A 17,079-nucleotide genomic window follows, 5' to 3' on the forward strand; every position below is an offset into this window, starting at 1 on the left:
TGCAGGGATGGTTTCTTTGGAACGGCATAGTCGTGTTCCTCCAGCCTTCCCTAAACTGAGTTTGGGCTCAGTCTTTAATGAGCTCGCTGTCGATGGGACATTGAATGTAAATCTCCTCCTCCACACCTGTTCAATCTTTCTTGATCTACTCCCTTGCTGTGATCTCTCACGTTCTCCCAGCATTACTGATTAACAGTATGCTTACAGGAGTTCAGTCAAGTTGAAGTCCACACATTGAGCAGAGATAACAGCAAATCCACAGTACATAAAGAAGATGATTGGATCATTCGTTGAAGTATTGTGTATAAAATGAAAAAACAGCTCAGCAGCATGCTATTACTCCATTGCTGTTTCTAACTCTTTTCAACTGATATTTTTTTTCCACCATACAACTCACCTGAGATCAACACATACACCATATGAACTGTAGAGTGAGGGAGGGAGGGAGGGAGGGAGGGAGGGAACTAAACACTTACTATAAAAACTACAAAGTACAGACTAAACTAATAATATCTGGTACTCCTTTTTCAATGTGCCCGACTGACAATCAATAACTCCTCTTCGTGGTGAGTATCATTGTTTTTATTACTGTTATTCCATTCCAGATTTTCCAGTTTTGTGTGTTAAAATATTTTGTTTTATGAACAATTGCAAATCTGACAATCAATAAATTAATTGAAACAATGTTTGGTGCACATTTACAAAATTATGTATAAAACTCACAGAAAAAAGGTTTCTGCAGAATTCATCCTTAACGAGTGCCAACAGAGAGTTGTATTTACCAATACTGTCAGCACCAGTTTCCAAAGCCACTGTTAGCAATGTCAGACCCATATGGATCATCATTTCATCATTCTGCTTATCAAGTGGGTTACAGAGAGAAACCAGGAACCTGAACAGTTCCTGAATACATACAATACCATATGGCACTAAGGACAGCTCACCTACAGAAAAGAAAAACATGTTAGTATTAGCACTACAAACATTTCATTCCTTGATATGTACACTTATTTCACACAAACAAAACCTTTAACAAGCTGTACAGTAAACGGCAGTATTATACAGTTACAAAAAAATATTAAATAAGCAACGATATATAACCTGACAACTTTCATCGACTTAAGAAGTGTATTGCCTTTCAAAAGACTCAGCGGCTGACAACCATTTCTGTTTAATCCTTCTACAACCATGTACAGACTAACCAAGATGCAAAATTTCCATTAAAAGTGCCATTCATTTTCTAATCATGACTCCATTCTTGGGGCTTCTTTTTGGAAATGACGGGACAGATTTTCATACATCCGTGTGGTGAACAACGAAGGGAGGTTCAAATATCACTGCCATGTGCTTATTTTTAATTCTCAGTGAGAGATGATGACTGATAGAGCTTTGAAACACCTCTGTTATCATATTACATTTAAAAGTATTGGTTGTTGTCAAACCACTTTCATTTGAACATGTACGATTTTGAATATAACATGGAAAATAGTACAAAAGCAATGATGATTTATCCTTTTACTTTTCCAGTGATGTATGCACAAAGAAGTGGTAGATATAAATCACATAAAAAAATTTTAAACAGTGTCACAGTTGATCAGTACCAAAATCATTGCAGCCCTAAGGTTATAGAGTGTCAAAATCTTTGACATTTATGCTGGTATTTTTTTTTTTTTTTTTTTTTTTTCTACCAAGAGTTACTTCTGATATTTTCTAAATATTACATATTAACTGATTATTTGTTAGTAAACTAAGTGTAATGTGCAGTTATCAAATACAATACAGCTTTTTCAGTGTAAGCAAATTAACATCTTTAATCATTAATTGAAATCATTTATTTAATTTATTCCCTTGAAACTGCCAGGAAAAAAAAATTTATTTCACATGCTATTTATTAATGAAAAAAGAATGGAGTTCTTACTTTTGATAGGGTGGGTGTTATTGCAAGGTTTGCAGGGACCTATTATTTAATGTAAATTCACTTGGCACTTTTGCCCCAGAGTTTAAGAGAATTGTCACACTAAAATGATTAAAACTGCACTGTGTTTTACAGGCAACACACATTTTAAAAACTACTAAGAAGGCAAGATTACAATTTATTTATTACTGACTTAAAGCTCTTTCCAGGCTGCAAGAAACACACTGTCAAACACTCCTATTATTTGAATCACATCCAATAAGAGTGTAGTATTTCATTAACATAAGCCGCAGACAAGTGCCTGATGACATGACACTAATTTTGCATCTAACAAGCCAAAATACTGACAAAAAGAAATTACTAAATTGCTTCTGCAAAGAAAGGTCATAAATAAGGCCTAAATGAAAGTTTTTTTCTGCTGAACATATGAAATTTTTGATTAAATTGTTTTAACAAAGAAAAGTAGCTGGCAAGGAAAAATGGTTTATTCCTCAGTGCTAGTGCCACAAACAAAATTTTAACAAAAGGTAATTAATTAATGTCCATAAAGCTTAAGTTTAACTCCAAAGGTGTGATTGCATGTTCGTATAGCAAGATCAGGTGTGCTGTGCTATTCTGATATTTCTTAAAAGAACAATTTCAGAAGTTTAATTAAACACAAGGACATTAAAAGTTAAAAAAGTCATCACCATGTACCACACAAAGTCTGATGAAGTAACTATCAAGCATCAGGAAAACAACTTGTAAATGGAAGTAGCTAACTAACTTCTATTCAGTCCCTATAACCTATTACTTTCTGCTGATAGAAGTGGACAGTGTTGAATACTAGGGATTACAGCTCGATAATAAATTCAAACGGAAGGAGCACACTACAGAACTGCTGAAGCGTCTAAACAAATCTCTATTTGCAATGCAGATATAAAAATGAAAAAGCTGGCATACTATGCTTACTTCAACTCTATAATATCATATGGGATTATTTTCTGGGGTAATTCATCAAGCCAAGCTAAAGTTTTCCAGGCACAACAACATGCAATAAGAGTTATATGTAGTGTGAACTCAAAAACATCCTATACAGGCCTGTTGATGGAAGTAGGGATACTAACTACTGCTTCCCAATATATTTATTCCTTAAGGAAATTTGTCATTAAAAATATATCACTTTTTCAAACCAACAGCTCCGTTCGTGGAATCAATACTAGAAATAAGACTAATCTTCACAAGGATTTGAAGTCAGTTACTCTTGTACAAAAAGGTGAGCTTTATTCAGGAACACACATTTTCAATAACTTGCCAGCAGCCATAAAAAGCTTAACAACCAATGAAATTCAGTTTAAGAAAAGCCTAAAGGATTTATTGGTGGCCAACTACTCCAACTCCATTGGTGAATTTCTCAGCAGAACCAACAGATTTTTTTTTTGGTGGGTGCGCGCGTGTGCACAATCTAACTTCTGCACCATTTCAGTGCAGTAACGTGATCATTGTAAATAGGTACTGTAGTAGTTCTATTATATGTTTATTATCTTATAAATAAATAAAAACTTTTTTAATTTTAAATTCAATGTGTTAATGCGATCTTAGTAAATGAGTTGTAAAATGATACTTTCATGTAGTGTTCATTTTTTTTAAAATGACTACCATTCGTCTTGGGACCTGTGAAAGATACATTAGCTTATTTGTTTTGGTAGTAAATATTTGTGATGTATTATTGTTTGACATGTTCTACATCCTGGAGGATCTCCTCATTAAGGATCAATTGGAATGAAAGTAAATCTAATCTAATGATGGTTTCTTTATCAGTGTTTAGCAGAATAACTTCTTACACTAATGAACAAAACAATAATGTGAACATTTAGCATAAATAAACAGCAATACAACACACTGTTTTCTTTTACTGTTAAATGAGTTTACTGGAAAAAAATGGGAGGTTATAAATAGAAATTCTATACACATACATTATTAATTACACTAAGTAATGTTCTTTCTTAAGCAACATCTGGTACTGAAACTAACATCATAGTGTAAATAGAAATATTTGATAAAATTTTACCATTTTCACCAACTTCTTGGTTTATAAATCTGACGCCCTGAGGGTTTACATAATCTTGAGTCTCAGACATCACTGTTCCACTACCTTCATCTGAAATTACAGAGGGCACACCAATGTGTGACTCATTATTTGGCTTTACATTTGCATCTACAGAAACATCTTGACAGCTTATAGTGTCCTGTTTCATAACTTGATCTTCAGAAACTGTAGATTCGTTTTCAGTAAATGCACTATCGGTCAGCACCTGTTTATTTTCTCCTTGGTTGACTGACACACTGTTCACTGGCTCAGTTGGAGCTGCATCAAGCACTGGGCTTTCAACGCTATCGCTACATTCACAAATTTCATTGCTGACACTGTCAGTCTCAACATTGATAACCACACAGGAGTCAGAATCACTTGGACTTAACTGCACGAGCTGCTCTGATGTAACTTTCTCACTGTGAGAGCTGTCTATGTGAGCGGACCCAATGTCTTCCAAACCACTGTCATATTCTGGTGGAGGACTTCCATGATGGACAGAGCCACCACTGTCATATTCCAGAGGTGGACTATCGTGGTGAATAGAGCCCTGCATGTCAACAATATTGCCCCCTGTTTCTGAAACTGGTGTTGTGGCCAAAACAGAATTGGCTGGAATGTCTTCACTTTTGACTGGTCCCACTGGCTCTGAAACAATAACACACAATGATCAAATGAAGTACACACAACATACAGTACAATACATAAAAGTGTAGCTGCCTAAATGAGATTCATAGCAGACCATACCATGAAAAGAAGACTGTCACTGTTAATATTCTTCAGACATTAATACTAAGAGTACACTAAAATGCTTAGTTTTTAGTAATGACAGGCACATCAATGCAGACTTAGTCTTGTAGCAAGTCTACACAGCAAACTAGGCACCAATATTATTGATAAACAGCAGGAGAACTGTTCACTGGACAAAACTTCTATCACACATCAAACATGGAGAGAAGTACCTTCATTAATGACCTAATGCAGTACTTCTGCTACACAGGCAGTAGTCTTTGGAACTCTCAAGAGAATTCACAACACTATAATATCACATGAATGCTCTTAACAACACAATAGTATAAAATCAGTGGAATATTAACATCTGGTGCAATATCAATTATGACAAGCACATCCTTTCATGCTTGCACGTCTCCCTTAAGGACATCTCTATCCATTACACTCTGTGTGAAAAAACTTATATCACTACAGAATACTTTGACAATCATGGGATTAGCTTCTCTTGGGTGCAACCTAAGATTTATCAAATCTGAGATGGCACGGTAAGTTTATACAGGATATTCACAGCATGATAGGTATAAAACATGTCACAAGCAATACAAACCTTATGGATAAATTTAGGTTTCTGAAGTGCAAACAATGGCTCAGCATGTTTCAGTGATCAATCTAACAACAAGTCGATAACCATACACAGAATTCTTCTCTAGGAGATTACTAGGTCTGACTAAAAATCTAAACCTTTAAGAGTATCACCACTGAAAAATCTTAGGCAGTGGTGCTTTGCGAACATTCCTAAAATAATGGGTATGAGTTTATACAAAAAAGTATCAAATTCTGAAGGCAGGAATCACCGAGTGGAAAAAACAGTACATGACTTGCAACCTGAGAACTGCAGTCCTTTTGAAACAAGTGCAAATTAATCTCCTACACTGCATAAGTAGAATGTTTACAATGTCTCACGGCGGTGAGATTATCAGCAGCCTCGCTAAATGATTTGAGATTGATGTGACAAATATACCAAACCCTTTAAGCATAAAGTATGAACTCAGTTAAAAACTCTGAACACTGCCTTCCATTTTCACTCTTCTCTCTCAATCCATCAAGCAATCAAGCAAACAATCAATTAATATACAGAAGTATAAAAATTTAACAAAAGACAAGGAAGACTAAAATAAGAGCTGAGGAAAAAGTGGCTGCCTGAATCATTTGAGAAGCAGACCAGACGTCTTGTCTAGATGGCTTAGAGTCTGAGCACGAGGAAGTTTACAATACAATTATGTCTCACCTGCTCCAGGGACCTCAAGTTCACAATTAATACCCCATCACACACTGTAAAATCATTCAGTAAACAGAGTCTGTGGTAATATATTGAGGGCAGACAGGAATGTCCTTCTGACTGACCCTATTTGTAACTATTACTGCATAGTTGCAGTGCATATTAAATGTCCCAATTTATTGAACTACAAATGTTTCCAGGAGTACTCTTACTTCTTTACTTCAGTAACTAAAATTATTCTGTGGCTCTTCAGTAATGAGGACAGAATTTGATTCCATCCTCAGTTATGATTGGTACAAATTCATACCAAGGTTGTGCTTTGTACAGACTTCAAATGGCTGTCGTTTGTGATGACTTATACAAACTGATTCCATAGCAGTGCAAGCAATGATTTGTAATATCAAAGAGTCTTGACAGCAAGATAGTGCACATCCAACATAGCATGAGGAGCTGCCATCAAACCATAGCACGAGGAGCTACCACCAAACAGTAAGTAGCAGCTTCCACACACCTGCATACAGACCAACATACTTCCACCAAAATGATTAGTGCTAACAGTCTTAACAACATGTACATCTTCATGAATCATAAATCATGCATTATCAAAAATGTTACTGGGCTTGTACAAGAGTTTCATAAAAAGTGGAGTGTGTAAACCATATCTTCCCCATGAGGCCTATGACTTAGCCACTTCACAACATTCAGTGCCTTCAAAATATCAATTAGCTGAGTCAAGTACGAGGCCCAAAAACTCCCTTACCAACTGTTTTAAAATGAGAGATGTAACTGACAAGCTGAAGCCTGAGAGTGAGAAGAGGAACAAAATATTGGAAAATCCTTCACATGTAAGGGGAACAGCAGTGGCTAAGATGTCAATGAACTGTGGCATGGTCATATCGACGGAGTCCTGAGTGGCCAAGCTGAGGAGTTGGCATCAGAAACAGATGGAAGACATTGCAAATGACAGCTAAAAACAAGGCAGCCATGTGTAAACTATGGGCAGACCTTTATAGATACCTGCAGTGGCTGGCAGAAAAGGAGCTGACAGTCCAGATATGTATCCATGCTGGTTTCCCAGCAGCATACATGGCAAAAAGTTCCTCTGATAACTTCCACTGGCTGTTTGAACACAGCACCTTACATAATGTCACATGGACAAAAACCACTTTTAAACTGATTTAGCTTTGAAATTCTAAGTGTGCCAAAATTAACAACTCCGAAAGGCAATTAAGATGAACTAACGACCCAATTTCCATAATAAAAACTCTGTGAGCTACATAACGTTCTGTGATGTACACATGTAGAACATGATTATTTATTATTACTCGAATTCATGATAACACAGAGTCACGGTATATATAAGTCATAAGATTTTCTTACAATTAACAATATATAGACTTGTGATACTTCAGCTTCTCCCAGCACAATTCATAAAGAAATAGTTCATGGATGAACATCTGAATGTCAGTGTCCAATAGTTCGGCAACTGGTCATATTGACATCATCAAGTGTGCTGATGAACTGAATACTTAGGGGCTGCTGGATCACAGCAAGTAAAGACTGGACATGCTGCTCCACTGAACTACTGTTTGCTAAGAGAGAATGCATTGCATTTAATTTATTTATGTAACAGCTCTTCAGGTTTAGATGGTTTTATTATATGAATTAACCACTGTTAGTTTGTGCGTTTTTGTATTTCATGACTCGCGCAATGGGTTAGAATCAAACTCGGTGGAATTAAATGATGTTCAGGAAAGAAATTACAATATAGTCTTATGTCCTTTCTTTGAATAAATGTGGTCCTTTATAGCTCTTATATACTAAATAGATCTGCGATACTGATGAAGTAGCATGAACAGCACCGGAGGTATGAACATGTGCTGCAACTGGTAGCATACCACCCACAAAAGGAAAGAGTTACACCAGACAGGTAATTTTACTTATAAAAATGGTCACACCACAGCTAATAAGAACAAGTAGCAACTAAGTTCATTCCAGTACACTTGCTGCAAAAAGATCACTGAAAATATTAAGGATCCATAAAAGATGGAGGGAGGAAGGGAGGGAGGGCGGGAAGGAAGTCCCCTGCAAGCTAATCAACTGGGAAAATGTATTCAGTACACAAAGTGTGTCTTATAATGTTTCAAAAATGGTTTAGCACTTGTGAATGTGCTTTTCATGCATGTCCTCCATGCAAAAGCTATGTAAAACACAGAAACAACTATTACTTCTAATATTCTAACACATTTTTCAAAATAGTCTGTGTTTCTTATTATCTCCAGCCAAGGTTAATAAATGAGTATCTCCACCAGCATTAGGAAATTGGACAAGATGAATCCATAAAGTAAGTTTCCCTTTGCACAAAGTGACTGCAAATATGTGATACTGTGAAATGGGACTACCTTCACATCCCTATCTGAAATTCCTTCCTCATGTTAACATCCTCTGAAGTGGTCAATTTAGCTCAAATTTTTAACTTTCTCGACTTTATACTGTTATGTCTATAGCCAGTTCCAGTAGTAAACAGCCCTTTAAAAAATTTGTACAAATGAGTTTACTATTTCAGATTAATTTTCACATTAATATGTTACCCAATTTATAACAGCAACTAAGGGCAGTAAGTTGTTTGTTAATAATCCAACTTTGAAATTTCATGATATGAAATGTGCACTCTTCTTGCACCACATTCTTGAAATTTTACTTCTCCCCTATTTTTGAAAGCTACAATGTTTGTTCATTCAAAATTATTTAAAATTATAGCTCTACTCAAGATCTATCAAAAAAAAACCTTAACAATATTTTATTCAAAGTTATTTGTTCATAATTAACTAAAATATAATTTAAATGGTTGTAATGTAAAACTTACTGAAATTGTGTATTGAATTAAGTAAACTTTTCCAAATTGAACATCTGAACATGTAGGCCAACATGTGGCCCATTTGTTGATGAAAGTAATGAAAATCTAATGACTTAATTGTTATTTTGACAATGTATCTGATTGTTTAGTTTTATACAAAAGGAAGTGGCACATGAGCCATAGCAAGGACTAAGCCAAAGAGAATCAGTCAGGGCAGTGAGAGAGAGTGATCAGTCTTGAGTCTGCGTTATTGTCTTTCGAAAGATGTTTGTGGTGTGGCTCTTGGAGGCTGCCAGACAAACGTATATTTCATCAATATACATTCAAATCAGTCATAATACAAAAGAAGTAAATTGATAACACTGTGTTTTATTTAAAAATTAGTACATCAGCAATGTCTAAATCTGGGACTTTGAGGCAACACCACCTGATGATATCAAAATTAAGTACCTCATCATATAGTGCAGTTAAGTTATTATGTGAACTTTTATTAACTGTGATTGAAATTTTCTAGTTTTCACTCTTCTTTGTACTTGAGAATGGTGGAGGCCCAAACTATCAAGTTGCTCCATTGGTACAACTGAGAATTCGCAGTTACCATATCCAATTATAGATAGAATTACAGAAACCATATATATTTTATTCTCATTCAGCATCAGTGGTAATTAAAATGCTTCCCTCCTCTCACACCTTTAAAGATGTCATTTTAACTGTAATGATGTGACACAGTGCATGCACTAAAGGAACCAAAGTCCCTCAGTAGCCTCGTAGCAGCAGCTGAAAATATAGACATGTATTCCAGCTCCTGCCGCGTGTGAATGTGGCCAAGATGAAATTTTTGATTGCATAGAACACTGTGCTGACAGAAATTCATCATCAGCTGTGCCTGGTTGATGGGCCTAACATCATAAAGAAAGCAGATGGTGCATCACTGGTGCAGAGACTTTGCAGCAGGCCACTAAAATATTCATGACGAGGCGTGCAGCAGGAATCCATCCATCATTACGGTGACCTTTTAGAGCTTGTATGGAAATGCATTATGAAGAATTGTTGCTCCACAATCATGAAACTCAGCAGCCAGTTCTCACAGATGTGCAGTTGCTCGTTACACAATATTGTCACAGAGAGCCTGTTTTACTGGGAATTGTGTGCCTAGTGGGTGCCAAAGCGACTGACTGCAGAAAACAAAACCAAGCATATAGGGCAGCTTTGACTTTTCTACAGTGGTACCATGACAATGGCAACAAGTTTCTGGATCAGACCTTCACAGGTGATGAGAGAGGTTGTGTACAAAACTCCAAACCAGGCGGCAGTTAATGGCATACAGCGGCTCTCCCAGCAAGATGAAATCCAAGCAGACTGTCAGTGTCGAAAGTGATGTATTCAGTGCTCTGGTACAGATGAGGACTTGTTCTCACCAAACAACTGACCAGAGGTTACAGGTGACTGAAGTTTACTGCGAAACAATGCAGAAATTGCAATGGACTATTCAAAACAATCAATGGTGAATGGTTAGTGCCAGTGTTGTCTTGCTGCACAATAACACTTGGCCACATGGGTCAATGTACAACAGAGTTCCTGCAAGTGTTTGGCTTGGAGGCATTTGATCATCCACCCTACAGACCAGAGCTCACTCCAAGTGGTTTCTTTATGGTCTGGAACCTCAAGAAATTATTGTTTGGTCGGCATTAGTGTTTTCAGACTGACAGACAGGCAGAGGCAGTTGTCACACAGCAGTTCCAGTCCCAGATGGCACACAACTGTGACACAGGGATGCAAAAGATAGTCCCGTCATATGACAAATGTCTGAATTCCAATAGTGACTATGTTGAAAATGGCTCAGCACTTCCTGTTCTAATAATTTTTTCATTTAAATTGTGTTTTGTTTCTATTCACAGCCCCATGGAACTTTACTTTATGGCTATGCCTTGTACACTAAGATCGAAGACCTAGGTTCTGCAAAATTTTTCTTTATCTAGATTTGTCTAGCATTATCTTAATCTAGCATTCATTTTCAAACTGTAATAAAAGTTTTTAGGCAGTTCCATTATTTATCCAAAGTCCAAATAGTTAGAGGGGAACCACCCACAAATCATACGTAACTTTCCTTTATTGACATGTTTCGCTTGACAGATGCGAGCGTACATTAAATATCCAAATGTCCGTGGCTCCGTATAGTATCACTCATCATGCACATTCTGTATAATGATGGCTTTATATACAGCCATGCATATTTAATGTGTGCCCCTCAGATACTTAATTTCTAAAAAAAGGGTTACTGCTTCTGACGTGTGGTTGTTCTACAATTTTAATTTCTCAGGGTTGCTGTTTGCTCCTGCAAGTGATGTCTGTGCTAACTAAAGTAATATTAATATGAGTTTCCACAGTTGTACAGTTCCTAATTCAAGACATCTCACCTGTCTGACGTGCAGTAGTAGTTTCCTTTGTTGCTAGAGAGGAACTTTCATCATTCTTTGTCGATGTACGATTGGGTTTCATTCGAAAAGAATTTCTGCTTCTTCTCTTAGAATGAGATGAGTCAATAGCACCAGCTCTCACTTTGAGTTTCTGCAACATTAGATATCACATATTCATGCTACATGGTACTAGGGTTATATAAAAAGCTTCGCATTTTTGTCTCCAGCCTCATTTTTATGAAAAAGGTTAGTATAAATCACAAAAGAAAACCATTATTGATGCCTGCATAAGTAATGACAGTAAACTGCATTAACATTAATATGGAACTAGTAATATATTATTCAGTTTAGTACACTGTAGAAATACATGCATCTGTTTAGGGCAATATTGACATGCTTGAAGAAAATTGAAAGATCTATGATCCAGAATACATTCTAAGCTTTGAGTATACATTTCAAATGAATAACCATACATTTCAAATGAACGACTGAGAATGTCAATAACATTGTGTTCAATTTGTGTGTCTACACAGTACTTCTCCCTCTTCAATAAAAGGACCTTTGCTACAGCACAAAGGTTTGTATGCGTAACAATATACAGTGCCAAAGAGGAGATGCAACCACATCACAAAGGTATCTATGGGAAGGTCAAACTAGTATATGATTCCTGAAGAGAGGCAGGCAGTAGCCTCTTTCAGTAGTGACAGGAGAACATTCTGGTTAATTAACTAAGTCTGTCTTGTAACATTAAACAATACATTGGTAGTGATGCATGGCTGAAACAAAGGAAAGCTATAGCCACTCAGCTCCCAGAAGGCATGCAGTTTTTCTGGAAGGTTTAATGTTAATGGTGTTCTTTGGGGTAAAATATTCTAAAAGGTAACATAGTAGCCCATTCAGATCTTTGGGTAGTGATGGCTGAAGAACAAGCAAATATGGCATTCTATGGAATGGACTGTGGTATGTTATGTTACATCCGTTAATAATTGCATCAGAAGGCACATTAAACTGAGAACACTGTTATACCACAAAGAGGCTGATTGACTGGGCCTTTGAGAAATAAATTTTCCAGTACTGTCAATAAAACACTTAAAAGCAGATAAAACTATTTCAAGGTTTTGGAAGTCTTTGTTTATTCCTCAAAGAGTACAAGAGGATTCGAAAGGGAGAGGGTGGGAGGATAGGCTGGTCACTTACACTCCACGTTGAGAAGACCCACTTCTGGTGAGGACAATAGGATATGAAGATTAAGTATTAGCCAGCATTCTGTCGCCTATTAATTTAATGTCTCATGATGGGTGAGAAAGGTTGAAGCGAGAAATAGGTTGAAGTTAGAAATGATGGTAATTAGTTAAGTGCAGTGGCAAAAGATAAGGATTTCTGTTCAGGTGATTACTGAGTTACCAATACAAAAACAAACAGAGCTAAGACAAACACAAGGACATGACTTAGAACAGTAGTACAAGTACAAAAACTTAGTAATTCCACAGATGACGAGAATGAAAAAAAGTATGCTGAGATAAATTATTCAGTATTTTAAGACATACAAAAAATAATTTTGATGAATACAGAATTTTATAGCACGAAAAGCAGAGAATGAAAAATGGCAGAAGAATGTAGACTGGAGAAAAGGACTAAAAGACAGAATGAACCTTCTAAAATTTGGCACAGAGCACTGTTTAACCATTGCCAACACTGTTTCAGTATCATGACTATATGATACTGCGTAGATTCAAAAAACAGGTTTTAAACTGCAAAAAATTTCCGGAGCATGTGGGCTGTCAAAATGCCCTCAGGCTTCAAGATGAATCTAATACTCTTAATATAAAACAAGCCTGGTGTTGATGGGCACATCAGTAATACAATATTACAAAATACTAACATTAATAATATTCGTATAAACTGACTACGGGGAAGACCAGTTTTGGTTCCAGAGAAATTTAGGAACATGCGAAGCAACACCGACCACACAACTTTTAGCATTTGTGGAATGCTTTAGACAATGTAGTACAATACACACTTTGAAATTCTGTAGCGTCAGTGTCAGTAGTAGTAGTAGTAGTAGTAGTAGCAGTAGCAGCAGCAGCAGTAATCATCTTTTTTAGTTCAAAGACTGGTTCGATGCAGCTGTCCACACTAGTCTACCAAGTGGAAGACTCTTCAATTACAAATGACTCCTGAAATTCACATCCATCTGAAGCTGCTTACTGTAGCCATCCCTTGGTCTTCCTCTACAATTTTTAGTCCCCACATTTCCCTCCAATACCAAACTAACAATTCCTTGCAGCCTCAGAATGCATCGTACCAACTGATCCCTTCTTTTACTCATGAAGTGCCTTACTTTTATTTTCTTTCCAGTTCAATTCAGTATAACCTCATTAGTTTCATGATCTACCCATCTAAATATTCAGTAGTTTCCTTGATCACCACATTTCAAAAGCTTCTACTCTCATTTTGTCTGAACTGTTTATCAGCCATGTGTCACTACTGTGCAAGATTACACTCCACATAAATACACTCAGAAAAGACTTCTTAACATTTAAATTTGCATTCAATGTGAAATTATTCTTTTTCAAAAATGCTTTCCTTGTTACAGCCAGTCTGCATTTCATATCCTCTCTACTTTGGCCATCATCAGTTATTTTGCTGCCAAAATAGCAAAAATCTTCTATTACATTTAGTGTCTTTCCTAATTTGACTCTCTCGGCACTGCCTGACTTAATACAACTACATCCCATTACCCTTGTCTTATTTTCGTTGACACTCAAAACTTGAAGTATGGTAAATAAAAAGTACAAAGATTGGCAGGTTATCTACAACCTATACAGAAACTAGACTGTAGCTGTAAAGTTAAAGGAGATGAAAGTTAAGCAGAAGTAGAGAGGGCAATGACAAGATTGCAGCCTATGTCCCATTTTATTTTATCTGTACAGAGAGCAAGCAGCCGAGATAACTGGCAAAGGAATTAATATGCAGGAAGAAGTAGTAAAAACTTTCATGTCTGCCTATGACATTGTAATTCTGATAGAGACAGCAAAGGATTTGGAAGATCAGTTGAACGGAATAGGTAGTGTTTCGACAGAGATTGCTGGATGATTATAAAAACATGTAAAATGAAAGTAAAGGCGTGTAGTAAAATTAAATAAAATGGGGTTGAAGGGAATCACATCATAAAATGGGACACAAAGTAATCTAAGAGTTTTACTATTTAGGTAGCAAAATAACTGACAAAGACTGAAGTACAGAAGATTTAAAATTTATGCTTGTAATAGCAACAAAGATTGCAAAAGGAAGGAAGTTAACATCCAATATAAATTTAAGTGCTAGGAAGTCTCTTCTGAAAGTGTTTGCTTGGAGTGTAGCTTTACATGTAAGTGGAATATGGAATATAAACAGTACAGCCAAGAAAAAAATAAAAGCTACTAAAATTTGATGTTACAAAATACCAACTAAACGATGGGTAGATTAGACAACTAAAAGTGAAGTACTGAATCAAACCAAGGAGATATGGGTTTTACAACACAGCTTTACCACAGTAAGGAGGTTCACATTTATGTACATTGCAGTAGTTATGAAAGATGACAAGACTTGCAAATGGAAGAACTTTTAAGGGATGTACATGCACAGGACAGTTTCATGAATTTTAAAACTCAAACACTGTGTCCTTTGACATACCAAATTGATTGGAAACACATTTGCAGGAGACAATGGATTTCTTAAATACTGTCACTATACCTTTATAGATCCTTGTTGATAGCTATTGAAATTTTAAGTACTATGTAGCTACTTAACATCATTACCTTCACATTTGAGGGGATCCGGTGATCCTCTGAGAAAAGAGGTAATCTGGAAAACAGGAACTGCACCATGTCTTTCAAGCAATGTTCAGCAGACTTTCGCAGTAATTCTGAAATCAATGGAAAACAGTTTTTATATTCTTCGAAGATTATATTAATGTTTTCCCTCATCAATAGCATGAAAAAACATAAATAATTAAATAAATGACCCATTCATCACAATGCCATCAATTCCGAGTGTGAAATTATGAGTGGCGAGTCCACTAAGTGTGGTATGCATACGCAGAATATTTGGTTGAGTGTCTTGTGTCTAGCAACTTGCTGTCGTGTGGCTGGACCACGTCAGTCAGATTTGGCATTTGGCAAACGACCCAGGTTATTGCAGTGAGCTGTGAGCACCCAGGGGTTGGTCAACAGTTTACAGGGCCTCAGTAACTTGGAAATCTTGAGTGGAAGGGGAATATTCCTCTGCGTATTTTAAGTGAGGCAAGACGGTCCAACAACTGAGTGCGTTAAAACTATAACATAATCTAGCAATATTCACCAAAAATGTCATAGCTGATCACAGAAATGCTATGAAAAATCTAAACAGTACCTGGCATTCTGGCTCATGCTGCTGGAGTTGAGTGTGTGAGTGCGTGCGCATGCGCGCAACTTAACATGTCATCTTTACGGGAAGTGGCACTATCTTTTCCTACATTGTTGACATTCCTGATTTTTGACAGTGAGACAAGGTCACTAAAATTATAATCATGTGTATACAGTTGTTATATTAATGAAGTTACCAACAGTTAACACTAGAATAACTTATAAAATCAAACAAAGGATATAGACACACAATATAGGCACACAACACACTGTTGAGTAGCTCTTGATGTCAACAAAGGACTTAACAAGTATCTAATATTGTAAAACAAGTAAGTAAATAGTTATAAATGATATGAAAAATAGTGCCAAAAACACGATTTCTCCAAATGTCCATTATAGATTACTGCCAGCAAGAGATTACTATCCTATTATGCCATCAACCCATATGTTATTTACCAAGACTTTGGTATAGTCATTCGACTAAAGCAGGACTACAACATGTGTGTGTGTGTGTGTGTGTGTGTGTGTGTGTGTGTGTGTGTGTGTGTGTTGTACTGACTATTGTCAGCTGAAGCTCTGGATATGGCAAAGAAAATACAGCTTACTGTTAATGCTAAGTATACTGAGAATATTGTACAATGAAATCAAATTTTACTCAAGATTGTTTAATGTGAATATTTAAAGTTATGTAAACATTCCAACATATCTGATTTAACGAATGATCATCAGGTTGAGAGACCCAAGTATTGGTCATGTGAGCAAGATTTTAAATAGACATACATACGAGATCTAAAGATCTGTTGGCCAGTGTTGTTCGTTTAGGTAAGGTCTTTTGCTGGTGTGGTATTGAAGTGGTAAGGTGGAAGGTACTGTGTGGCCACAGAGCCACTCAGGTTTAAATGGTGTAGTATGGACTCAGAAATACTTAAACATTCACTAATTCAGGACTCAGTAATTGAATAATTCCGACCACAGTAAAATTCGTTTAAATGAAGGGTTGCAGTGGCAGTGGCTCAAGGTGGAGAGGGGGGGAGGAGGAGGAGGGGGGGGGGGGGGGGGAAGAGTCGGGAGTCGTCGCAGCACGTTGGCGGTGGGGCTCCCTGTACGGAGGCAGGTCCAGGCGTCGCTTCCTGGTGCAGCCTGCCCAACCGATCTACTGCCTTTTGCCTTTGCGGTTTTGCATTTGAGAGTTCTTGTCATATTTTTGTTCAATTAACTAACTTATGAAATAGTCAAACACCCTGTGCAGCTACTAAAGCCTCTCATGAATCATAGTCCTCACCCTGTCAAAAACCCATTGGAGGTCATGAAGATACTTTGAGGGACACTACTGAACTGGTCAGCTTTGATGTCAACATCCCTCTTCACACAGGTACCTCTTGAGGACTCCTTGACATTACTAAGGGGCTACTTCGACAAAGAC

General features: G+C 36.8%; 1 protein-coding gene across 2 annotated transcripts in view; it reads right to left on the bottom strand.

The window, feature by feature from the left end:
* Positions 1-17,079, bottom strand: part of LOC126334838 (Golgi-specific brefeldin A-resistance guanine nucleotide exchange factor 1) — a 290,716-nt gene that overhangs the window by 223,356 nt on the left and 50,281 nt on the right. For both annotated transcript variants that reach the window (XM_049997502.1, XM_049997501.1), the window contains exons 6-9: positions 15,072-15,178; positions 11,272-11,422; positions 3,966-4,634; positions 724-944 (exon numbers count right to left, since the gene is read on the bottom strand). In XM_049997502.1, coding sequence (XP_049853459.1) covers positions 724-944; positions 3,966-4,634; positions 11,272-11,422; positions 15,072-15,178 — 1,148 coding nt within the window. The remainder of the gene's footprint in view (positions 1-723; positions 945-3,965; positions 4,635-11,271; positions 11,423-15,071; positions 15,179-17,079) is intronic.

Source organism: Schistocerca gregaria, chromosome 2, assembly GCF_023897955.1.
Source record: "Schistocerca gregaria isolate iqSchGreg1 chromosome 2, iqSchGreg1.2, whole genome shotgun sequence".
Lineage (NCBI taxonomy): Eukaryota > Metazoa > Arthropoda > Insecta > Orthoptera > Acrididae > Schistocerca > Schistocerca gregaria.